The sequence below is a fragment of the Penicillium riverlandense genome (genome assembly GCF_028828495.1).
Source record: "Penicillium riverlandense strain IBT 135883 chromosome Unknown utg000006l_segment0_segment0, whole genome shotgun sequence".
Taxonomy (NCBI): Eukaryota; Fungi; Ascomycota; class Eurotiomycetes; order Eurotiales; family Aspergillaceae; genus Penicillium; species Penicillium riverlandense.
In genome coordinates, this window is record NW_026643197.1 from 3,047,950 (window position 1) to 3,071,644 (window position 23,695).

Here is a 23,695-nt window from a genome sequence, read left to right on the forward strand (position 1 = left end):
GAGACGCGAGTCATTCCAAAGGAGATGCGACGTCGCTATGTACGAATTCCAAAATCCAAATCAAATGCAAGTCAAGTCAGTCAAGTCCAATCAAATCACTCGTAACAAGAATGTGTACAGTGCAAAAGCTGTGGTCCGGTCTGGGGAGAACGAAAAAAAGAAAAGAAAAGAAAAGAAAAGCAAAAATGCAATGCAATACAGAAATCAGACAAAAATTCCCTAACGCTCATAAATGCGGTTCGTTCGTGTCGAGAAACGTAGATGTAACTTGACGATTGTCTTTCCGGATCTATTCATTCTCTTTCATGAATTTCACAAATGCTTTCTTATGCACCAGGCCGGCATATTGGCCGTCCCGGAGGACGCATAGGTAGCGCAGCCCCAGTTTGGTGAAACATTGGTAGACTAGGTCGATGGGGGAGTGGATGTCGAGGGAAATAGGAGCCTGAGTTGTCGTTGATTGTTAGGACAGATATTCCAAAGAGAAAAAACAAAGAGATTGCCTTGACTTACCGGGTCAATATATCTGGTGAAGTCTACCTGGGTACCTTCCGCTTCGTTCTCACTATCATAAATAGCCGAAGTGGCATCAATAGACATGCAGCAGATTGCGCTCTCTTCGTTGTCGCCGAGTGTATCGAGCGCATACTCCAAATCTGGAGCGGGGATCAAGCCGGCTAGAACACCGTCACGCAAAATCGGAAGTCCGCTGTCAAGTTCGCCGGCCATGAGCAGCTGTTCCAGTTTCGAGCGGAGCTCCGTCGCAGCCACGAATGGCGAGTTGGAAATGTCGATCATTCGGCTCCGGCGAGCTGGTCGGACGATATCACCTAGTTCGGCGTCCGAGAGGGGTTGAAGCTTGCTGTCGAGGAAGGGGTAGGAGTTCATGTCCGTTAGGAAGTCCTATTGATCATCAGTAACTGTTTTGACTTGGAGGGGGCAAACAGAACTCACATATATGCTCCTCGGCTCAATAGCATCGGCTGTCCACTTGGCGCATAGAATGGCCAGCGAGAACGGGAGGACATGGTCGAGACTCCCCGTCAGCTCGAATAGAATCACGGCCAGCGTGACGGAGAGTCGCGTTACACCGCACATGGTCGCACCTGCAGCGACCATGGCGTACACGCCCGGCACGACACAGGACTCGGTGCCTATACCGGCAGGACACGATTCGAATAAGAAGAAGGTCGGGTGGCGCAGTGCCAGGTACTGTACGGCATGCCCAATAATGCGGCCCATCAGACCGCCAACAACCATAGATGGAACGTAGATACCGGCCGGAACTTTGATGCCAAAAGTCACCACTGTCAGGAGACTCTTGATGACAAAGGCTACCAGGAGGTACTTGATGATTTCGAGAATGCCTTCCTCGCGAGGACACAGTCCAGTGATCTCCACGGCTTCCTCGTTACAGGGGCTGGCCAGTTCAAACAGAAGCTCAGTGACGGACAGTTTGGTGTAGCGGTTCCAAAAGCTCACCAGGCCGGTCAACAGCGCCACCAGAACCACTTCCAGCATGGGCCACCGCCGGATGAGGGGGATCCGACGGAAGGATTTGGCCCAGAGACTCGAGGCTTTGATGAACAATGCGCCAATCGCACCACCAAGCACCCCCAGAAAGATGAAGAGGAATACCTCGAAGATCTCCCAGTCAGACAAATATCTGACCTGAAAGAGGACGATCTTGCCCGTGTCGTAGGGGTTGAGGAATTTCAGCGACAGCGTTGCTGCAATGCAGCAGAAGAACGTACGGAACAGGGTCTTCGGAGGGAAGTAGTAGCTGACCTCCTCCAGGCTGAAGAGCACGCCGCCAATCGGCGCCCCAAAGGCCACCGCAACACCACTAGCCGCACTCGCACTCAGCACCTCACGACGCTTGCCGTCATTTTGGTTGTACTTGGCGAACAACCGACAGCAGATATTCCCCACGCAGGTGGCAATATGGACGTATGGACCTTCTTTCCCCAGGCTGAGGCCCGATGCAACACTGAAAATCAAGGCAATGGTTTTAACGACGAGGGTCTTCAAACCCAAGTATCCATGAAGAACAAAGCCGCTGTTGATCACTTTCACTTCGGCCACTCCGCTTCCGGCTGCGGAGTAGTAGGTCATGGCGGGCCGCGACGGGATGTTGGGAAGTGTCCCATGCGGACTGGTCTGGGAGACGGGGGAACCAGAGAGCTGCGTGAGATCGCCACCGGTCTTAGTTCCACGAGACTCGGCGCCCAGATTCTCATCCAGAGTTGTCAGCGACACCGAAGAGGGTACGACAGTCTTGGTGAGCAACGTGAGGGCACAGGATATGACGGAAAGCACCAACACCCATAGAACGAACATGCCAAAGTCCACCCATTGGTTATCGGGTCCAGCCGGTCTGAAGAGGGTGGACCATGACTTCCACGAACAATCCTCCACATCCTTGCAGCAGCTACTCCGGCTCGAAAACCAGTGCTTCGTGCAGAATCCTTCTTTCAAGTCAAACACCGACTCTTCCGTCACGTCCACAAAGTAGGCGATGGCCGCAGTGATGCATCCAATCAGGGCAACCAGAATCCACCCCTGGACACCATCGAACGCCGAGAGCAGTCGGCCCCGAATATCTTTTCGTTGTCGGAGCTGACGCAGACGCGCGCCATCGGCGATGCTGTCATGCACCCAGTCTGTGGAGGTGAACTGGTCGTACCACGTGCGCTCGTCCAGAAACGACGAAGCCGTCAGACCATCTTTCGTGGACGGCGGAGCACTGGACAGCCTGCTATCCTCGCCAAAGCTTTCCCGCCGACTGAATCGTCGGCCCTGCGAGTTCGTACGGCTGTGGTTGGCTCGGCGGAGACTCCCAGCGGCCAGGAGATGGCGTAGCGAGTCTGGGCCGGCGACTCCGGAGGTGCTGGTGTAGGAGCGTCGCGGCACTCTTCGGCTGCCTTGACTGGACCCCAGCAGGCTGGTGGTCTCTGTGATCTCGAGGGGTGGCTCGAGGGATTGGTAGCCGGTGTGTGGTTCGGAGAGGTAGCTCTGGGCGCGGCGGTAGGCGTTAGGGGATGGCGGTGCGGTGCGATTGGTCGGGGTTCGTTCAAAGTCCGGCTCAGGGTCACTTCGCGAGTCCGAGGTCATCGGTGGCACGGAGCGAGGCATGTCGACGAGATCAGGAAGCGAAGAGATCTCTATGGTGGTGGTAGGTGGTGATCAATGATGCCTGGCAGATCAAAGAGCTGCTGCAGGCCGTACTCGATCTCGATCATATTATCCCGGAGTGGTCCATGGATGTAGGAGGAAAGAAGTGGAGGGGAGTTGAAGTTGACTAACGGGCGATCGACGGGGGAACGCGTCAGGTGAGAGAGGATGACCCACCCGGGGATCAGATGAATCCGTCACTGGGCATGGATAATATAGTACACGGCGTACGGAGTCCAGGTATGGTACGGGCGGGATTTTGGTTGCCCGCGCCTCCCGCTGGCGAAATTGGTGGTCTGATTCGATGAGTGTGGGAGTGTGTATCCACTGAAGGAGGGGAACAGGCCCAACCGAGACATTCATTCGTGAGAGGAAGAATTCCATCTGGAAGGATCAGCATGGATCCCGATCAGACATAACCAAAGAAATTAAAAGAAAGCGGTCCAGTTAGGTAGGGGTCGAAGTGCACTAGCTCTAGATCAATATGCTCGGATCATCAACCGATCGCTCGGCAGATGCATGCATGACTGACAGCTAACGGTCCCGGTCATCATATAAGGTTATCTCTCTTGTGACCGTAGAACATGCACTTGTTGCTGTTGGTGGATAAATGCCTGATCCACCTTCCCTTTCTTCCACGGATCAATCACTCCCCCACATCTTCTTCTCATCCCCCGTTCTCTCTCTCTCTCTCTCTCCAGGACAACACCCACCCACCCAACATGACATCCATTGGAACTCCCCAGTCCAGCGAGGACGATGCCGCGAAGCCCTACGACCAGTTCATCCTGTTCGGTGACTCGATCACCCAGATGGCCTGCAATCAGGAGAATGGCTTTGCGTGGCATGCCGCTCTGCAAGAAGGTCAGCCTCACCATGGATGGTGAAGCAGACCGCTAGTTAACACCCTCCCAGCATACAGTCGCAAGCTCGACGTGGTCAACCGAGGACTGGCGTAAGTATGCGCGATGCCCACCGACCGCTCCCACGCTGACATCAAGCAAGAGGTTACACCACCGCCCACGCCATTAAGATCTTCCACAAATTCTTCCCCTCCCCACAGACAGCCAACGTGCGGTTTATGGTGCGCATCGTTCTCGTCGAATCAAAATTGGATTTTAATTAACTGGTTTTCATTACAAGACCATCTTCTTCGGCGCCAACGACGCCTGCGTCCCCGGCCATGACCAGCACGTCCCGCTGGACCAGTACAAGGAGAACCTGAAGAAGATCATCCAACACCCCGCCACAAAGGCCCAGAACCCCCGGATAATCCTGCTGACTCCGCCTCCCGTCAATGAGTACCAGCTAGAAGGCTTTGATGCCTCCAAGGGCACCCCGCACCCCAGCCGAACCGCGGCCTATACCAAGCTCTATGCTGCCGCGGCGCGTGAAGTCGGGGCCGAGCTAGGCGTTCCTGTGGCTGATCTGTGGACTGCGTTTATGCAGACGACGGGTTGGCAGGATGGACAGCCCTTGATTGGATCGCGGGATGCGCCGAATAACGCGAATTTGGAAACACTATTCACGGATGGTACGTTGAAAGGATTTGGTCAACTTCATAGTGGCTAATTGATAACTCTTTTCAGGACTGCATCTCACCCCAGACGGGTATCGTATTGTTTACGACGCGGTGATGCAGGTCATTGTGAGGAATTGGCCCGACCAGGATCCAGAGGTGCTGCCGATGGTGTTTCCATCGTGGTTAGATGCTCCAAAATAGTAGTTCACGATTAGAATATAAACATACTGTGGTAGTGCTCACCGTTCGCTCCCTGAATAGACCCTGAGCCAGGCATCCAATGCCAACCCCCACCGCTGAGGTTATCACCAATTATCCTCACCGGGCAGATTGAATGATGGCTTCTGAGCTACGTGCAGGGTCCGATGCACCGTTCGAGAGCAAGTGTATCGTACACTTGGTTGGTGGGTTGGTGGCATTTACCCTGACCCCTCGCCGAAGTTAAGATGGATTCCCAGATCAAGCAATGGATACTTGTATAGAGGCGGCAGCGTACACAGGAGGCAGCTGCTGTGGCTACAAATAGCTGCATCTTGCCTTATAGTTAGCAAGGATAATCATCACACTTGCACCTCTATTCACAGTTTCAACTCAGTGATGAGCTAGGATAAATGATTCCACACACACGGAGCAGCCAAAATAACCCAGTAGAGCCAAAGACAAGATTAAAAGTTTGATCAGAAATTGAAAATGCTCTCTAATAGACATTAGGCAAAGCGGTTGTACTCATGTCGTCTGCTGACCACATATCCCCCGAAACATTGCAATCATTCAAGCTGTCCTGGACTTTTTGAGAGACGAAATCTGTGAACTTGCCGGATACCCCGCCAGGCGATGTATAACTGTAGTCCGCGCATGGACAAGGGTTGTCAGTATGATAGTACCCCCCGGTACCAAAGTTTTGTTCTATATCACTCATCACTTGATTGACACCTGAGACGTAAACCAGGTCGTCAACAACACAGACCGGCACACTAAAAAGACCAGGCTGGTCGAGTGCCAAATCCCGGAACATATGTGCCGCGGTTGTGATATTCGCGGATAACCAGCTGATGAAGTTGTGGTCTAGGAATGTGTGGTTGAACCCAAACTCCTGCTGACCCCAGATTGAGGACGCCATGATGTCCCATCCAGTGATCTTCTGGCCTTTATAGTCTAGTGGTTTTTCCATCCACGACTCCGACGCTGAACCTTCACTGCTAGGTCGCGTGAAGAGAGACATGCCGGGAGAACCACCTGGACCGAATGGGATGTCACACGCAACGTAATATTGCCAACTGGGGTCATTTGCCCAGTGGTCTTCGCAAGTGCTCTGGTTGAATCCCCATGTCTGACCATTGTACGGAACGTCATCCCCATATGCTATGAACAAAATGTAGCCGTCCACTTCAGCAATGGCTTGGGTGACGAATTGAGCGGTCATGACTTTCCCAAACCAGTGAGTGCTCTCCGCAGACCAGCCTGGAGTGTTGAAGGCTGCTGAAACGTCTTTGCTAACCCAATTGCCGCCGCTCATAATCTGGCTGATGTTGTTTTGAGAGGTTCGGTTGGTATCCAAAGCCAAGATACCTTGCGCGATTTGGTCAATCAAGTTCTTGGCGCCTATCCTCCAATCCGTGCTTTGTTCGAACTCCGTGTCTGTGTTCCCAGGGTCTTGCAGGTTGCCTACATTGCCGGCAATAGAAAGCGTAGTTTGTACCATGACAGATGCTGCGATCAGGGCACCCCCAACAGCTTCTGAAAAGAAGCTCGTTACTGCGTCGATGAGAATCATAGCGGCGACGAGGATCCCCGAAACAGCGGCCGTAGTGCTCACGATGTTGTTCCAGCTCTCTGTTGCAGCAGGTACCCAATTATTGACGGTAATAGCATCAATCTCATCTGGTATCCAGTCCTCCATCTGTTCCACTTCCGAATATAAAAGGCTGAGAAAATTGGTGTATTGGATGATGGCTGTAGTCATCATCCATCCTCGAGTTTCGTTGATGGTGGGGAGGCTACTACACTCGTAGTGGTCCGGTGGTGGGCAGCGGAAATTGGGGTTGCTTATGTCGCAAACAGGCGCTTTCGCGTCCGAGGTAAACATAAAATCGTACATCGCCTTCTTCCTGAAGGTATTAAAGTCGTTGATGTCATTCTCGGCCAAGTACGACCTCAGGAACCCGTCCATTTGATAGGCTCCCCATTGGTCATAATCTGCTTGGAAGTGTCGGGCGGTGCAGTTATATGCAATCGGCAAACCGCATGGTGGTACCCCTGAGACCACTAGAGGGTAAGTCGGCTTGTTAACATGAATCTTCGAGCGTTTATGAGAGCCACTTTGATCAGCTGTATCATCAAGATGGCCCGAAATCGACAGTTCAGGTTGCATGTGGGCCGTGACATTCAGATACCAACTGCCATCCGCTCGTTGTTTCATCATACCACTGGATTCCTTGTTACCGGTGATGCCCGTGCAGCTGCTGCCCTGGCATTCGGCCCTCATGTTGACCAGCTTGGCCCCAGAGCCAGTAGAGATGTCCCAAATGGTACCTTCTGGGCCCCAGCCAGCAGCTCCAGGAACGACCATGAGGAATCCTGTAGGGACCGACATTTTTGTTTCGGTCGAGTAAGAGCTCGATGTGCAGATAACTGGCGGAGCTCCTAGTGTGAACTGGGTAGCCACGTCCCAATAGCTCGGCGGGAGAGTACTTGAGGTTGGGGCAGTAGTAGCGGTAGATAGCAGTGGAGTAGAATGTATGCTACTGATTGTTGATGGCAGTGGAGTAGAATGTACCCCACTGATTGTTGGAGGAGTCATTTGGGAGATTTCCGATATGAGTCGATGTAGGATAATTGCACGTTGGTATAGAAGATATAAGAGAGGATATATGAAGGTGCTTTATAGGCTCAGTGCTGTCCTAAAGGAATACATCATGAGTGCCTCTATCCAACACCCTTGGCAGCCCCCACGGGCTGAGAGGTGGAGAGTAGTATCGCATGAACTCAAGGATGGAACAATAAAAGACTTCTCTTAGAATTGGAGCTATTGTTCATCGGGGATCCAAACTGTTGCACATAGAGAATCAAGACGTTTGGCCCCTGAAGAATCAGGGCTATTGCTCCTGGAGGATCGACTGTGGCTCCTAGAGTTTCAAGAATTTTTGGCCCCTGAAGAATGAGTGAGGGCCACTGCTCCTAGACGTCATTTTAGTCCCATCGATCGGCACTATTTCAGCAAGCTCCGGGCTGATCTTGGCTGATCTTAACTGAAGGCATATCTCGTTTCTGCGATTCTCTGTCCGTACAGCGTACCACGTCTGGACCCCATAGGTCCGTGAAAAGACTGACTTGTTATTAATGATGGGATGCTAGAAATACAACAAAGATTCCTATGGGTTTGGGATAAGAGCCTCTCTCGCTTCACCCTCAGCGAATAAAGATCCACTCGCTTTGATTTTGCTGCGGGTGAAAAGATTTCTCAAGCGCCCATACCCACACAACCATACCCGCCGGCCCCCACCCCACCCCGCCCGCAACTCCAGCCCAAATTGTTTAAAAGCAACCTTCCTTGCTTCCCATTGTCAGTAGTGTTGTTTGCGTTTCTTCAAAAATCTGCAAAATCCCCCAAATGCACAGATATTGGTTTATTCTCGCGCTTATATCCCTGGCGCCTAGCGCTGTATGTGGCCAAAATAGTGATTCAATCTTGCGCCCGATCAACGCGACCGTGCCAGGAATAGGGCAAGAGACCCCGGAACTTTGGACAGGTGTCAACGCTTTATATATGGTAACAGGGTCGTGAGTATCTTCGAGCCCTTTACATTCTGAAGTTGCGCTAACCGTGTAACTAGATATTATAATGGCACAGCCAAGCTTGAATTCGAGCCCACTAACCAAACGAGATCTGAGGATCAAAAGAAGTGTGTCGAGTTCAAGCCGTCAAATTTAACACAAGAATTCCAGGCTATGTTTGTGGTGTTTCCTGCTATCGATAATAGCAACTCTGCGAACCCTGTGAATGTACAATGGACTCTCTGGCCCTTTGATTTTGATTTTGCCACGGTGCCAGATGTTATTGATCCTTTACACTACACGAGTCTTGAGGCAGTTGGCTACGGAAATTGGCATCTAGAATGGCTTCTACAATCCGCGAAGTAAGCCCACCCCCGACCGCTTTCTTCGACATGCCTTTCCCATCTCTCTTCTTTCGGTCCTTCTGGTCATTCCCCAACTTTCGTTAAATATCTAATATGTTTTTGAAATTAGTTCCAGTATGAACTACGTCACTGATACAGCCCACTGGAAGGAGCTGTTTCCCCTCTCGATATCTCAGGATCATAAAGACTCCTACTCAGTGTCTGCAAACCTGGACAAATACCACGCTACTGATATTGGGACATTCAGTACGGCTGGATTTAATGGGCAAGAAACCCTTGTGGCTATTTCCAACGAGGTTAAGTCTCAAGAACCCTCCCCATGGCCAGAATTTGAATTTGAATTCAACGGCTATAGCACCAATGCCACTTGGACCAAAAGGGGAGCCAGACTGTGGTCTCCGACCAACACGTCATTATGTGAGGTCGATGGGAATTTGAAAGTTACAATGAGTCTCAAAATTGACCGTTGGCACTCGGATATTTTGATTAGCGACGGAGAAAAGCCGACCTGGAACCGAACTGTTGGATATGACAAAGGTTACTATGGGTACCACCCTTCTTCTCACGTCGATGACAATAATGGAGCAAGCCCTCAGTATCTGCCATCGAAATTGAGTACTGCTACCGTCGCAGGAGTCTTATGCCTAGCTGTCATGTTTGTTTAGTCATATGTTTCGGTTCTTTATGTTTGGTAAAGAGGATTTAGAAATACCTAATTTGTTATATGAATTTATCCCCCAGCTAAACGGCTCAATGATAGGTCACTGATAAGAGTGCTTGTGCTAAGGAATCCAAGGATATCATAGAGCATATAGCCCAGGGCCAGCTAACTTGAGATTTGGCCCTAGGTGGCAGGGCTGAATTGGAATGGTCTCAAAGTTCCGTATTGGCTGTTGATAAACTTTGGAGAATCTTGCTTCCACCTTTCCTTATCGCTGCAGAAGTTGTGATAATAGTCGGATGACTATCTATGGCTTCCTATCCTGGTTAGATCCATCAAGGCTTGACCTAGGCGTTGTAGAAAATGACGTAAACGGAGGGACACAACCCCACACAACCAACTGTTGCCTAGGGCTCAATTACAGTAGCCGTCAACAGAACCCAGCTCATTTGTCTTCAGCCCTTAAAGGGAGACGGAGAAATATGGGAGGAGTCCCATCAGTCCCGGCGGACCCTGGTCGAAGGGTCCAGGCCATCAGCGCCGGCTTTTCGCGAACAGGCACTCTGTCAATGTCCCTCGCCCTTGAGAAACTTCTTGACGGACCAGTTTGTCACGGTGGATCCCAGATGTTTGGTCGAGAAGACGGTAAGATACCACAAATCATTCGACTGTAATCGAAACATTTCCCTGCCCTTTACGGTGGCCATATCTTTTCGCCGCAAGTGTGACCCATAATCTAGATGTTTTTCATACATGGCTTATCTGACAAAGATCGCATTTTAACTCGTTTCTCATGATTAGAATATATTAAGAAATGGGTCGATGTATACCGGTGCCGGCATGACAAGCCGCGATTGATGAAAAAGCTGGCGGACGTGACGCGAGGCTTCGTGGCTATTACCGATGCCCCAGGAAATCAATTTATTCTTGAGTTGCAAGAGTTATACCCAGATGCCAAAATAATTGATGTGCACCGTGATTTAGCCAAGTGGTCGGTGAGCCATGATAGCATCGTCCAACACACCAGTTCCTGGTGGCTGCGTTATTTCCTTGCGCCGATGCCGGGCTGGCGCTGGATTCCATCACTTTTTGATTATATGGACGAGAGGTAAGTCACAGTTTGGTGGCCGGAGAGTTTTGGATTTATAGTCGGTTCGCAGGTCGTTTGAGCTCATGGACGGCCGAGAAGTGGAATCTCCTGGTGAATATATCTCCGACGAAAATATTGTCTATGGCAGTCAGCTAATCTGACTATTGATTATGAAGATCTCCTAGAATACCACCACCAATACGTTAGGGACGTTGTCAGCAAAGACAAGTTGTTCACTATCCAATTGACGGATGGATGGGGTCCACTTTGCAAGATTTTGGATAAGCCCTTGCCATCGGAGCCTTTCCCTTGGGCGAATGATCAAAATGCGATCGATAGACTCGTAAGAACCATTAGAATGAAGATGGCGTTGGTCTGGCTATGCGTTCTCACACCTATCGCGTTGGGGATGCTGGGCCTTTCGAAAGTTATTTTCGTTTCTATGAAGACATCGCGGTAAAGACTGAACGTGATGCGAGCACGTACTAGGCATCATTGTCTATATAATGCTGTCAGAATTGTTTCTAAAGCTTGACTCTCCGGAGAGAAGTAAATATCGCATTCGACGACTATGAAAAGCAATCTACCCCCCAGATCCTGCCATTATCCCATAGAAACTGTAAGCCCCACTATTCAATTATCCCCTTTCTCGTAAGGCGGAGGCGCCTCATCGAGTTGCGTAGACGTACTTTGTTTCGAAGACGAGGGTGGAAGCAATTTGACTGTGTGCGTGCCGTCAAGTTTGACCTTCTCTCCTGCCACCACTCCGTGTAACTCCCATGACAACCAATGCCGATGCGCTATATTGTACGTGATGAAGCTAGGATATAATTTTCTCCCATTAGGCCCTGTAGATATTTTTCTGATTGCTGCACGGCTCCAATTGAAGTTCACAAGCTTCCCGATGTCCACAGTTTCGGGGTTCTTGCCCGTATCTTCTGCCACAAGGGATAATTGGATTTTTGTATCAAGTGAAGCCACCCTATCCTCGGTGATGACGTCCATGGGTTTCCGGACGACTGTGAATGTCTGTGTCCTCATCGGAAGTTCTGTGGTAGGTTTAATGCGTACGACTAGGTACTCGACTGTGAAGTTCGGAGGTGCTTCGCGGACGATATCGCTTGTACTCTTCCAGATAGGCTCAAGACAAATGTTCAAAGGGACGGGGTTGTCGTTGTCTAGCTGCAAAACAGTCGGGACATCGAAATGGATTTCGAACATGAGCCGGGGTATTTTAGACGATCCAAGAAACCGTTGGGCTTTTTGAGACAAAGAAAGCCTATTGTCTTCCATGCCGGGAATGAGCCGCTGGGAGGAAATCCGCTTGGAGGTCGTGTATCTCTTCAGCGGAAAGTCCGTCATCGGAGGTCCTGTAGAGAAATGTTCGACGCGCAGCGGCATGATGGCCTCGTGGGATTCGGTTTTGTACTGCCTTGAGAAGAAAGTTTTACGTTGGGTAACGAATTGAAACTTTGCTTGAAGATAGTACTCGACAAAGCCTTCTATCGCTTTGTTGCCTTTCGACGGCTCATGGAAACTCGACGGGGTTGCCTGTGCAGCAACCGTATCAGGGCTCAGTGGCAGAAAACTCTGTTTTTGCTTAATATCTGAAGCAGCAATAGCTTTCGGATCCATGTATTCGGGTATGGTGATAGCAAAAGGCCATGAGGCTCCGCTGCTGTCAGACTGAATATCCAAAGGCTGGCCAGGGTACAGACTTTGGGTGGTCCGGCGTGTATCAAAGAATCTGCAACAGCTGACGAAGTGTTTTCTTGTATAACCTGCACTTTGGGTCACCTCCGACTTGGATTGACCATGCAGAGATATTGTGGGTTCAGTGCCAGTGCTTGGGGTCGGTCTCGACCGGTAGATGCAACCACTGACAGTATCGCCGGGGCTGTACGACTCCTTGCCGCCTTCGAGGCGGATTCGCAATTCTGGCCCAGAGACGAGGACTTGTGGGGGCATTATGTGACCTGGGTGGTGCGGGGGATATCATCCAAGTGTTCAAATGATTCCCACAAAGTTCAGTAGAGGATAGATTGCAGTTCGGTAGATTGATTATCTGTTTTGGGTTTTGTTAAAATCGAGTTGCAAGGATATAATAGAAGGTCAGCAGATTGCGCCCGACGCGAAAGTGAGGCTGACCGTGTTGTGTGCCTATGATGTAACTGCTCTACAATCCCCGCTGGTCTGTATCGTGTCATGTATTTTCCTGGCAGTGCATTCAACAAGTCAGCGCACGGATGTCAGGCGCATAGCAGCCTCGTGTAAAATACATCCTACATAAATACTAGGAGGTCTAACAAGCGTCATGCGGAATAGAAGATCTATTCCTGGGAGCGTAAGATCGACACAGCCCGTGTATCTGGGGAATCGTCGCAAGAGGGCCAAATTGAGTAAGCATCGAAAGGCCAGCTGTTGACGGGGTGGTATTTCGAAAGATCTACACTGCGGGCTGGAAAAGCGGCCTAAGCCCACACAAAATAAAAGGCACCTCGCCAGCTCATCTACGTTCCACATATTCCCTTTTTCATCGCCCTCATTTCTCCTTCAACAAAGGCTGGTGTCATTAATGTGACCCTTGTTAGACGCGGTGGCCCGCCTCATGACAAATCGCCATGAGCCTCACCCGCAAAACATAACAGTCTTTTGTCCACCGACCTTCTCAGCCCTACAATACTTCTTTCAGTCGATCTGCAATATTGAAAATAGACACTTGATCACAAGCCTAGCGTCTACTTCCCTAGCCGAAGCCGAGAGGATCGAGGATTCTTATATCAATGATCTTCGGGCCGGGAGTTAATAGCCGCGAATTAGGTAGGGAATTTGCCGTAGAGAAGTAAGACGCACCTAAGTTAGTTTTTCTACTTGGACTTGACTTGCCACTTATACTAGATTAGTTTTGATTTTCTAGGCACTTCAGGTCTCCGATACTGTCTCGAACTTTACCTCCACAGAACCAGTGAATTCGATATCCTGTGGTGTCAGGTCAATGACCGGGCCTCCCTCGGGGAGGTCAGAATGTCTCATCATGGCAGGGGCAGCCATCGCTCTGGCCGACTGCATGGTTCTGCCGTACGATCCGTGACCCCCATCTGTGATTTGAACAGCAACCACTTTCTGGCCGACGACTTCGGCATAATCATTGGCTTTCTGAATAGCATCATACATCGCCAGCTTGCGCGACTCGGAGCCCAGCGCTTTCTTGGTGTCATCGGTCAGGCGCCAGTCAAGCGGGTCGATTTCTACCTTGGGATATGTAGCTAGCTTGCTAACCACTTCGCCAAGCGTGAGAAAATTGCGGAAAATGGCTCGAAATGAGGAATGAGCGTGGTAAACCCGGGGCAGTGGCTTATCGTTCTCGAAGGGCACTGTGGACCAGGTGCGGAGAAGCGTGTTGGAGAATTTGGTCACCGGGGCGTCCGCGGTTGCAAGACCCTCCTCGGTTTTGGGCGACAGTTCTGTAAAAATCTGGTGGACCTGGTTGGACGCCAAAGTGACCTCTTTCGACACAGCCTCCTGTTGTGGTCCTTCTGATCTCACAGAGGCTCTGAGCACACATCGTTCCGGGGAGCGGCTGATAGTCGAATGGCCCGAGACAATGATCTCGAGGGAAGCCATTTTGGCGGGCTGGGTTTCAAGAGTGCCTCACAGGACGCCTGGGTTGATGTTTGTACAGCTCCGGGCAACAGAGACTCGCGGGTAAATTGTGGATGCGACTCAGTATATTTCCAAGCCTAAACCCAGGGACCAGCGAGGAATTTAAAATATAGTCTTTACCCCACTGCCCCCACTCATCCACGCGTCCATACATGAGCTATTAGGCAGCAACCCGCCTTAAAGATTAGGCATAACATCGCAGCATACATTATAGTACGGCTGGCGGGGATACATTGGACTCTCATTCAATCGCCCACATGAAGTTCAGGAACCAAAATCTCGCAATGCTAGCTACAGAATGTCTCTTGGCTTTGAAATCTTCCTTCATAATGAGCCCATATCGTCACCTCCAATTACGCCCCGAAGGAAGTCTACACAGCGCATGCAAGCCATTGGCTATCATGTGCTAATCCGTAGACTGCCACCCTCGTATGATCCAAAGGACCATGCGATTCGCGCAATCGAGCGTGTTTAAAGAGATCCCGCTAGCCATGTTTGCCCGCATGACCATGTCCATGCTGGAGAGGCCAGGGCCCGTGGCACGACATGGCTGGCGGAGGAAGCGCTTGGCTGGTGCCAGGCGTACCACATTCCGCAGGTCTGGGGATATTCTGGCTGAAGGTCGGCGTCCACGAGCCATATTGGTCCCGGGTCCCGATAGGCGGAAGATCAGGAGTAGAAGTCAGGAAGGGGCTTTGGGTAAGGTAGTTGAAAACCGATGCATCGAGGGAACTTATCATGTCTGCACTTGAAGGAGTGTTGAGCATAGCCCGCGAGAAGAATGTATCGGTGTAGTGGTGAGGCGTCGTGTAGTATACGCTATCGTGCCGGCCGGGGCCCCCGAAGTTGAGCGGCTCCAGGACAGAGAAGGGTGGGTTGCAGTCGCCGCCTAGGAGATGGTGACTAGATGCCAGCGAAGACATTGTATCAGTTTGTTTTGTAAGTGCTGCAGACGCCTGCTCGACCGATGACGCCGGCGTCAACAGTCCTCCAACGTGCTCCGGCTCTTTGAGTGCGGAAAATGTTCCCTCAATCAACATTCTGTCTTCGCCATTTGGGCTTGGGCCTCGATTCATAACATAGACCACCATGTTGTCATCTGCGATAGATTGCTTTAGGTGTAATCATTTGAATCTCTTGCAGTACGCTTACCGATTTCACCGCGCTCTAAACGCTCCTCCAATTTTCTCACTCGCAGGATCTCATAGATAATCTCCACATGCGATGGGTGCTTCAAGCTGCGCTTGGTCTCGCTAGCGACCTCCTTTAGCTTGTCGGCTGTGATTCCGTAGCTACCTAGTTTGCGCACAATGTGGATCAGAAGCTCAATGCGATCTACTCAATGCAGGCCAAGATTAGACTACACACAGAACCAATTACGGATATAGGAAGACATACACTCTTTTCTCAGATGGTCAGGCTCCTTGTGCATTACACCCAGGGGCCACCATTCCGGCTTAGTCTTTTCAGGGTCGCCCGTTGCTCCCGGTGCTGGTCCTGATGAAGGCCTGCCCCCGTTTTAAGTGTGTTTCACCTGCTTGCGCGGCTCAATGAATCTGATGAAAGCCTTAGCAACTACACGGCAGTTGAATTGCTGGAAGTGCTTTAGTGCGCCCTCATAGTATCCGAGAATGCTTCGCTCGTCGCCGATACGAAGCGGGACCATCCCTAATGGCCTCGGAGAAGAAGCGTTTTCACTGTCGTATAACTTCTCAAGCCGACGTTCTTTGCGGGTAGAGGCGTTGGTACGACCTCTACCACATTTCACCCGACGAAGTGAAGCCATCTTATTGCCTATTAGATATTCAGATTAGCCAGTATTCAAAGGTGGTCAATATGGCTACACGTACGGCGGACGGGCTGGTGGAACCCATCTCGCTTGCCGAAAATTTCCAGGAAATCCTGGAGCACTTCTGGGCTGAAGACAGTGAAATTCACCTCCTTTATGGATGCGGATTCGTCGACCTGCAGCTTTCCCTCATTGTCGAGGTATATTAGGGCATAGTGAGCAAAAGGAAGATGGAATGATGAGGGCGAGGGAGTCATCATGGGCTGAGAGGCGGCAATGATTAATTCTTGTAGATGAAAGTATGCCTACGAATTGGACTCACTGGAGTAACGTCCCAACCGCGCGGTCCTTCGTGGATGGAAGGGGCAGACCTCTTCATGCCGGCTGCCGTTGCTGGTTTGCTTTCATCCATTTTCTGCTACTCCGAAGGGATGGCCGTCTGTGATCTCTATGTTCGTAGCACAGTAGTAACTGATAAGGAGGTAATTCAGCGGTATCGCAGTGGCATGTAACGAACACCAACAAGGGAATCGGGTCAGACGGTTGACAAGGCAGACACGCAATCAGCAAGCGGCTTGTCCTCTTTATAGAACAAGGTCAGAGATCCCCTTGGTGGTTGGAGTAGATCTAAACTTTCTTCGGATATTTCTAACTGCTAAGCGTCAGTTGGGTGCCCTAAAGTTCGCGGATGGCCAATGACGACCGCGTCGAGCCGTTCTGATACCCAAAAGCGAAAAGCCGGCACGGCGGCAGCGAGTCAGACAGACGAAGCCACCCCCCGAACGGCTAGGTTGAAGCTCCTGTAAACGGGAATACATTGGAGAAATAGGAACTCACACTAGCCAAGTCCACAATGCGAGAAGTGATGACTACAGAGGCGGCTGCTGGCAACCGTCTATAGCAATGCAGGAACGAAAAGGACTCCACTCGTTTCTGTTCCTAGCCGGGGCCTAGGTGGTACGGGCTCGGCATGGAATGGCTGTATACGCAGTGGTCCAGAGGGAAAGAACCAGAGTCAGAAAGGTGGGTCAAGTGGGATGAATGGATATCAGGACGGATGTGGGAGTGAATAGAGCCCGAGAGGAGGGACGGAGTCTGGATTAAAATAATCCCCAAAGCAGTAGTCGGGGCGATCTAATTTAGGCTGTGGTAGACGAAAAGCACATTAGACAAACTGCGCCACCCGGCAGCTATTCTTACCATCGCAGAACGGTACTCCGTATCAGAATTTCCATTGATCATGAGAGGAAAGGTCGTCTAGAAACTTGGGGTGAGTTGATTCCCTTTTAGCGGACGATCTAGGGAGTGTACTCCACAGTCATCTTAATCGGATCTGGCCACAATGTGCCCCGGTGTTAGTTTACAGCGACTAGCGACAGCGAGCGCCAATGAGGGCTCCAGAGCCAGTGGCTCTAGCTGAACTGGAGAAACAGTTCCCGGGGACCCCATGAAGGTCAAACCTCCCTAAGGAAGAAATAACATGAATAATACCATAATAAAACTAAATCAGAACCAAAGACAAATGACCAGGAATAAGCGTGGGTTAGTTTGGAGCAAGTATTCGTAGGCGCGAATATCATTAGACAAGGAAAGAAGCAGGGCGCTCTAGCGCAAATTGAGTGGCCTAAAGAATTTCGCCTTTATCCCGTTTCTTCGCCCACGGCCAATACGAATCACAAACAAATACCGGCAGCCCGAAAGTCCATTACTGTAGTGTTTGACAAGGCTGCGGCTGTTTAGAGCGGGGTGTTCCCCTGCCCTTCCATCCGGTCGGTCGATATCTTTTCACAGTATGAACGTTCGATCATGCTCTGAATCTCTTATTGTTCTTTTTTTTAGCTAGAAAAGGTAATCCATTATTTCACTATATACGAGCAAAGCGTTTTCATGAGTCTCCAGGAAAAGTAGTTAGATGGCGTTGCATATAGTTCGAATCACGAAATGGATCCATATCCAACAAACAAACGTGAGGAGGATCGGACCGTCACCCCCAAACCATCTTTCGGTAGTTGCGTGGCTAGTGAAAAACTGTGGCTCAAGATCCCTAGGTAATTTGACTATTGCCCTTGCGCCTCTAGAGGCCCACATGCCTTCCCTACAGCACGATGCTGATCAGCACCGCCACCCCCACCCTTGCTGTTGGAATAACGAGTCGACGATCATCACATCTTCGGTAATTGCGTCTGCTAGCGTGCTTCAAGCTCACTGTTACTTGCCCAGGTCACTCGTTTATTCGATAGCCGCTTCATGCCAGGCCGTCGATTTACTCTGCTACGTATTAATGTAACATTTGACTATGAACTCGGTCCGTGACCTTCAATCTCTAATGGTTTTGGTTAGGCTCAGTCCGGGTCTTTTGTACCCCTGAATTGCCGAAGGCAAGATGGTTCGCGCGAGACCGACAAGGGCCCGAACGATCAAGCGTATGCGATAGATAGATCTACTGCGAAGGGAACTGCAAGTCCACATAGAGACTGTTCTTCGGCATCTGCTTTTCTCGACTGCTGTACCTTCACACCACTGCTTCCCTTCTTAGGGTTCATGACTTCTATTGCTATGGATTTTTGTGAATCATCACTGCTAGTAACGGGCAGTTTCATTTTACCAAATATTAGGGCCATCATGTTGGTAATATATAAAGGGCAGGATAGCGAATGACTAGAGGCTTGGGAATAGCAGCTAAAGTAGGACCCAACGTCAACCATCCATATGGACTGTGAGATCTCTCGACCGGGTATTGCAGGCTAAACTCCTAGGAGGAGATATATAGGTTGGGATCTGTTCATCCGTTTCAGAGTAGAAACAAAGAACTTGACCTGTCATATTTACGAAAGTCGGCGTCATTCTACATATAGGGAACTTGATCGACTAGTTAGACCCGTTGCTTGTCGATCACCCAGGGTTCGAGCTACATGAGTCTCCTCTTAGAGCTGCAGCTGAAGCTCCCGGGAGCAAGCAACATCGTGCCAAGGTCCTGGGGCTGACCTAGCCAGACATGGGACACGAACTGGTTTCAGTAGAGCACTATATATATGAAAATGAAGTAGTAGGGCTATTCCGGAGCTATCCTCCGTACATATTAGTGGACCATCATCAAGCACATGAATGAGGGAGGGCTGAGCTGATCGCGAGACATAGGGGCTGTCGAGACTCCGACAGACACCCAAGAAACGTCCACCAGCTTTTTCGTTGAGTATTTCCAACCTGCAGTGACGATAATCCCAGCTCCACTTTCGAGAAAAGAACGCGAGATGGCGAGACCTAGAGTGGAGCAAGAAGCTATCTAAGCTGCGGTTGATAAACAATGGGAACAGGTCACGTTCCTGCACGTGACTAGAGAGCGGCTCTGGCCTGCTATAGAAATGCTCCTTCTGATTCTCCTAGGTTGCGTTAAGGCATGGAGTAGAAGAGTTAGTAACACTACTGGTGTTCTAGTAACTAGCTAATGAAGTGCTTGGAAGTATTATTGGTAAGATAAGCGCTCTTACCTACTTGTCGTACGTGCCAAAGGTAGGCCGATAGCTTTCAGTTTGCGCTTTATAAGCTCTCTCTATAGCAAAATTCCCCTAGATCATACAGTTAAGGCTAGTCTAGTATTAGTGATATCCATCGTAGCGCAGAACTAGTTTGCCCACGCTGTTACTTGCGCGCTGAAGTAAACCATAATCCTCGGCGTGCTCTATCCGTCGCCGGGCTTAAGCGATCTTAGTCAAAAGGGCCTCATTTGCATTGAGGTAACACATGTTAGCAAGTTTAGTGTTAACGAACCCGTAGCGCTTACTCTTAGAGCATGTAGAAATAGAGTCGTATACTAGTAGTAGCCCCAAGTCACCGTTAGTGGAGAGCGGTCTAGAGCGGATCGGCCACAGCTCCGCATTATTCTTCTTATCGTCTTGCCTGCACGGCCAAACACCGTCCACACCCACATCACTACTGCCTTCCCACCTACTACCATCCCTTCTCTTTTCTTCTCTCTGCTTCACGATTTCTTCTTTCTTTCTTCAAACCTACCACCACCACCACCACCACCACCCACACTTGTCACCTTCGCCCTCCCCTTTCTCCCATTCCGCCCTCCTACCTCCCACCCCTCCCGCCCACCGAGCTTCGCCAGCTGCCTAAACACACCCTGAATTCACCGGTGCATGCCTTGAACTGACCTGCCAAAGCCCCAATTCTCACAGTCCGGGTGGACGGCCGCTGGGCCGTTCCAGATCGAAGGAGGGAGGGGATCGTTGTGTCGAGACCACCCCGTGGGTGAAGTGAGCTTTGGTCGGCAAAACACTGTCTCCCTGTTGTCCATCGCCACAACTCTGCAACCACCTTGGTGGCGATGGATGCACAGTACCCCTTTGCTTCCCGTGACGACATCTGGCGTGTCCTTGACGAACTCAAGGAGCTCCACGAAGCACAGTACGAGCAGGCCGAGCGCATCGCGCGCCTGGAGCGACGCAGAGACGAGGATGCGCGCATGAAAAGTGTCTGGGGTCCTTTGTCGCCGTTTCCTAGCTCCGTGGCCGGTCCCATTCCTACAGGTAGGTGGCATTAAATAGACCCCTGATCCATCCAAACTGACGGCCCTTTCTTTCTGCTGCAGAAACCGCCTTTCACTCACCCCCCGACGCTTTCAAGGGATTCGACCAAGGTCAGCACGGCATGACGAGCTCGGCAGTGGGCCTGGATGGCGACGATGAGCCCCGGCGGGGCGCATCGAGGGCCAATAGTGTGCGGTTTGATGAGAGCGCTATTCACGGCTACTACGGGCAGGCCAACCGGTCCAGCACTGAACTGCCCTTGCGAACTGGTAGCGGACTGGGAAGCCACCCGCTGACTGAACGGTCTCTCTCTCACCGATCTGATGGAAGGCAGAGCTCATCTGGACATTCTCATCACTCGGCACGAACCAACAGTCTGGGGCTGGAGACGACCAGCAGAATGATGGGGGCGTCCTTCAGCAGCTCGCCGCTGATCCCCCCTCCGGGCTTGTTTCTGCTGGGACCGGCGCCTTGCATCATTCGGTGCTGGCTGACTACGACATTCTCGAATGATTCTCTCCTGTATGCGGCCGTCTGCTCGGGGTCCTACGTGTCTTCTTTGGGAACGTCAATGATCCGGAAATTCGGCTTGGAGGATCTCGTTATGCACGAAGATGACCAGCAATACATCAAGCTTCCGCTGTACCTCCCCGAAGCCAGTGTTCACCAGTCTTCGTCACGCTCTGGCAGTCCTACGCCTCAGCTTCCTTCCCTGAACATTCGGTTTTCGGTCCGCGAGACAGCTGCCAGCGATGACTGCATCCAAATTATCCTGGGGAGTGATGTGCTGCGGTCCCACAATGCAGATATTCTCTTCTCACAGGACAAGATCGTCATGGTTGACGAGGAGCACAACAGGATTTCCATCCCAATCGTGCGCCCTGAAAAGGACTCCATGTTCAAGTCTCTGGCCACTGTTCCACTCCAGACAGGGCCGCACGCCGGTAACGAGTCCACAACTATCGGGGCGATCAACAAACTTACAGCCGCTGTCCCTAAACAAACCACCTCTGCACCCGTTTCAGCCCGCGTCTCAGTCAGCGAAGCAGATGAAACCCACAGACCCCGGCTCCCAGACCCAGACTCCGTCGAGACACCACCCACATCCACCACATCCACCGAGTCCACTTCTACCGCGCCCCAAACCAAGCAGGAAAACGCCGGGGCCGGCATCTGGGGCTCCTGGCGCCGCGATTCGAAGCTCGACCCCAACGCGGCCGCCGCAGCTAGCAAAGCATCTCGAGGCCGAACGATGAAAGTCCTCCGTCCAAGCAAGACAGCCAACCGCCCAAGCTCAACTTCCAACCCGACTAGTGCAACAATGGACCACGCCGATGGCTCAGCTCCCCACCTGCCGACTGACTCGGCGCGTCCTGCACCACACGCTGGCGACGAGAATCGCTCCACCAAGTCCTTCGCGCCGAACCCCGTCGGAGGCGCCTCGGCGTTTGGATGGCTTAATTCGGGTCAAGCAGCGGGTCGCACGGCGAATGCGACTACGACTGCGAATGCAAAATCCTAGATGATTCTTTTCTTTTCTAGGCGCGTATGCTGGATGGATGTGATGATGGGGTCATATGAATCGGACGATGGCGCTTTAGGGTTTTGTTTTATCTTGTTATCTCTGCTTCTTGGGACGGTCGGGGTCGTTTTCTTTCTATTTTCTTTTTCTCTCTGATGCTTTTGCCTTCTTTAGCCCATATGAGATGAGACATATGCTACTTATGATAGCCATAAATTCACCCTGGTTCTTGAGTGAGTGGTTCTTATTATTGTTATTTTAGGCGCTAGTTCTATGTCCCTGTGGTAAATGCGTAGTTCGCAGAGGGCTGTTCGCAGGATGTTTGTAGCCTCGGCTTTCTAATGAGGACTATCTACAAGTCCTACATAAATTCTCCTACGATGGCCATGACACAATTTGTCTAGGCGACAGAGAGGAAGCATATTTCACGAGCTCTATCAAGCTACATTCAGCTGAGGAAAAGAATGTAGATTTTCACAGTCTGCACCGTCCTACCTAATGTCCAAAAAAAAAAAAAAAAAAAAAAAAAAAAAAGAAAAGAAATCATTTTCTACTTGATCCAAACAGACTAGATAGAAAAACGGCGTACAAGAAGTAGATGTACCGCTCAGATCTTCGAAAAAACACCCAGCGCAGACTTGGTGTCCTCCTTGGTCTCCTTCACCAGCCCACTCACAGTCCGGAATTGCTCATGCTGCGCATCCCCCAAAATCTCAAACAGCACACTCTCACTACTCGTCACAACCGCGCCCGCGTCCCTCAGTCGAGCGAGAGCGACGCCTCTTTCCTCGGGATTGATACTGCTAACCGCATCCACCAGGACATAAACCCTGTGCCCGCGTTCCAGCAGATCGAGAGTCGTCTGCGTGACGCAGATGTGCGTCTCAATGCCGACGATGATAGCGTCCAGTTTGGGACTGTTCTTGGCCGGGAGGAGAGCGTCGATTTCGGGAGTGATCATTGAGAAGAGTGTCTTGTCCGCGTCCGCGCGGATGTGCGGCCCGCTGAGATGGCGTTGGAGCTCGGCGACCGTGTTACCGAGCTTTGCGCGGTTTTGAGTTGTTGCAAATACCGGGATCTGAAGAGCAGATGCGGCGCGGAGCATTTTGTCCGTCGTTGCGACCCTGTTTTGGCGCACTTTCAGTCACGGAATCCTGCAGGCGTCTGGGACGGTTGGGGTCAGAAGTACATCTTGGGGAACTCATAGATTCCGCTGCGGAATTTCTCCTGGATGTCGCAGACACTACATGGATGGCATATTAGTCTCTGGGGATGGTCACACGTCCCCGAGCGTAGAAAGCCGTGAGAACGAGAGGTGGTGGTCCACATACAACAATGCCGGATTTCCTGTTGTGGTCAGCGCTTTTGTCTTCCAAACCGGGTTGGAGTCTTACGGATCCGGCACGCGCGCGAGACAGCAGCCATTTTGAGTGAATAGATGAGATTGGTCGCTATGCTGTGATGGATGTGAAGTTGAAGAGAAGACGTCGGAGAATGCGGGGATAAATCGGAGAACGCCGAGGAGAAATATAGTTTAGAGCCTTAGTCAGAAACAAGTATAGCTACAAGAGGTGGCCAGGAACAACACACGATCTTGGTA

General features: G+C 51.1%; 9 protein-coding genes across 9 annotated transcripts; 3 read left to right on the forward strand and 6 right to left on the reverse strand.

The window, feature by feature from the left end:
- Positions 1-289: 289 nt before the first annotated feature.
- Positions 290-3,135, reverse strand: N7474_007437 (putative voltage-gated chloride channel (ClcA); the record flags this gene model as incomplete). The annotated part of the gene is made up of 3 exons (XM_057198847.1): positions 290-445; positions 514-903; positions 955-3,135. 3 exons carry the CDS (start codon positions 3,133-3,135, stop codon positions 290-292), a joined length of 2,727 nt encoding a protein of 908 aa, XP_057052287.1.
- Positions 3,136-3,896: 761 nt separating this feature from the next.
- On the forward strand, positions 3,897-4,897 carry N7474_007438 (SGNH/GDSL hydrolase family protein; the record flags this gene model as incomplete). Its single annotated transcript, XM_057198848.1, has 5 exons — positions 3,897-4,038; positions 4,090-4,129; positions 4,180-4,258; positions 4,318-4,708; positions 4,764-4,897. The coding sequence occupies 5 exons, from the start codon at positions 3,897-3,899 to the stop codon at positions 4,895-4,897; spliced, it is 786 nt and encodes a 261-aa protein (XP_057052288.1).
- Positions 4,898-5,393: 496 nt separating this feature from the next.
- N7474_007439 (uncharacterized protein) lies at positions 5,394-7,289 on the reverse strand (the record flags this gene model as incomplete). The annotated part of the gene is made up of 1 exon (XM_057198849.1): positions 5,394-7,289. One exon carries the CDS (start codon positions 7,287-7,289, stop codon positions 5,394-5,396), a length of 1,896 nt encoding a protein of 631 aa, XP_057052289.1.
- Positions 7,290-8,951: 1,662 nt separating this feature from the next.
- N7474_007440 (uncharacterized protein) lies at positions 8,952-9,500 on the forward strand (the record flags this gene model as incomplete). The annotated part of the gene is made up of 1 exon (XM_057198850.1): positions 8,952-9,500. One exon carries the CDS (start codon positions 8,952-8,954, stop codon positions 9,498-9,500), a length of 549 nt encoding a protein of 182 aa, XP_057052290.1.
- Positions 9,501-11,219: 1,719 nt separating this feature from the next.
- On the reverse strand, positions 11,220-12,554 carry N7474_007441 (uncharacterized protein; the record flags this gene model as incomplete). Its single annotated transcript, XM_057198851.1, has 1 exon — positions 11,220-12,554. The coding sequence occupies one exon, from the start codon at positions 12,552-12,554 to the stop codon at positions 11,220-11,222; it is 1,335 nt and encodes a 444-aa protein (XP_057052291.1).
- Positions 12,555-13,508: 954 nt separating this feature from the next.
- Positions 13,509-14,210, reverse strand: N7474_007442 (SIMPL domain-containing protein; the record flags this gene model as incomplete). Its single annotated transcript, XM_057198852.1, has 1 exon — positions 13,509-14,210. The coding sequence occupies one exon, from the start codon at positions 14,208-14,210 to the stop codon at positions 13,509-13,511; it is 702 nt and encodes a 233-aa protein (XP_057052292.1).
- Positions 14,211-14,734: 524 nt separating this feature from the next.
- On the reverse strand, positions 14,735-16,450 carry N7474_007443 (DUF2841 domain-containing protein; the record flags this gene model as incomplete). The annotated part of the gene is made up of 6 exons (XM_057198853.1): positions 14,735-15,348; positions 15,402-15,584; positions 15,648-15,711; positions 15,784-16,043; positions 16,100-16,301; positions 16,361-16,450. The coding sequence occupies 6 exons, from the start codon at positions 16,448-16,450 to the stop codon at positions 14,735-14,737; spliced, it is 1,413 nt and encodes a 470-aa protein (XP_057052293.1).
- Positions 16,451-20,371: 3,921 nt separating this feature from the next.
- Positions 20,372-22,095, forward strand: N7474_007444 (uncharacterized protein; the record flags this gene model as incomplete). The annotated part of the gene is made up of 2 exons (XM_057198854.1): positions 20,372-20,573; positions 20,636-22,095. The coding sequence occupies 2 exons, from the start codon at positions 20,372-20,374 to the stop codon at positions 22,093-22,095; spliced, it is 1,662 nt and encodes a 553-aa protein (XP_057052294.1).
- A 607-nt stretch (positions 22,096-22,702) lies between these two features.
- On the reverse strand, positions 22,703-23,520 carry N7474_007445 (uncharacterized protein; the record flags this gene model as incomplete). Its single annotated transcript, XM_057198855.1, has 4 exons — positions 22,703-23,219; positions 23,285-23,338; positions 23,427-23,442; positions 23,490-23,520. The coding sequence occupies 4 exons, from the start codon at positions 23,518-23,520 to the stop codon at positions 22,703-22,705; spliced, it is 618 nt and encodes a 205-aa protein (XP_057052295.1).
- Positions 23,521-23,695: the final 175 nt, after the last annotated feature.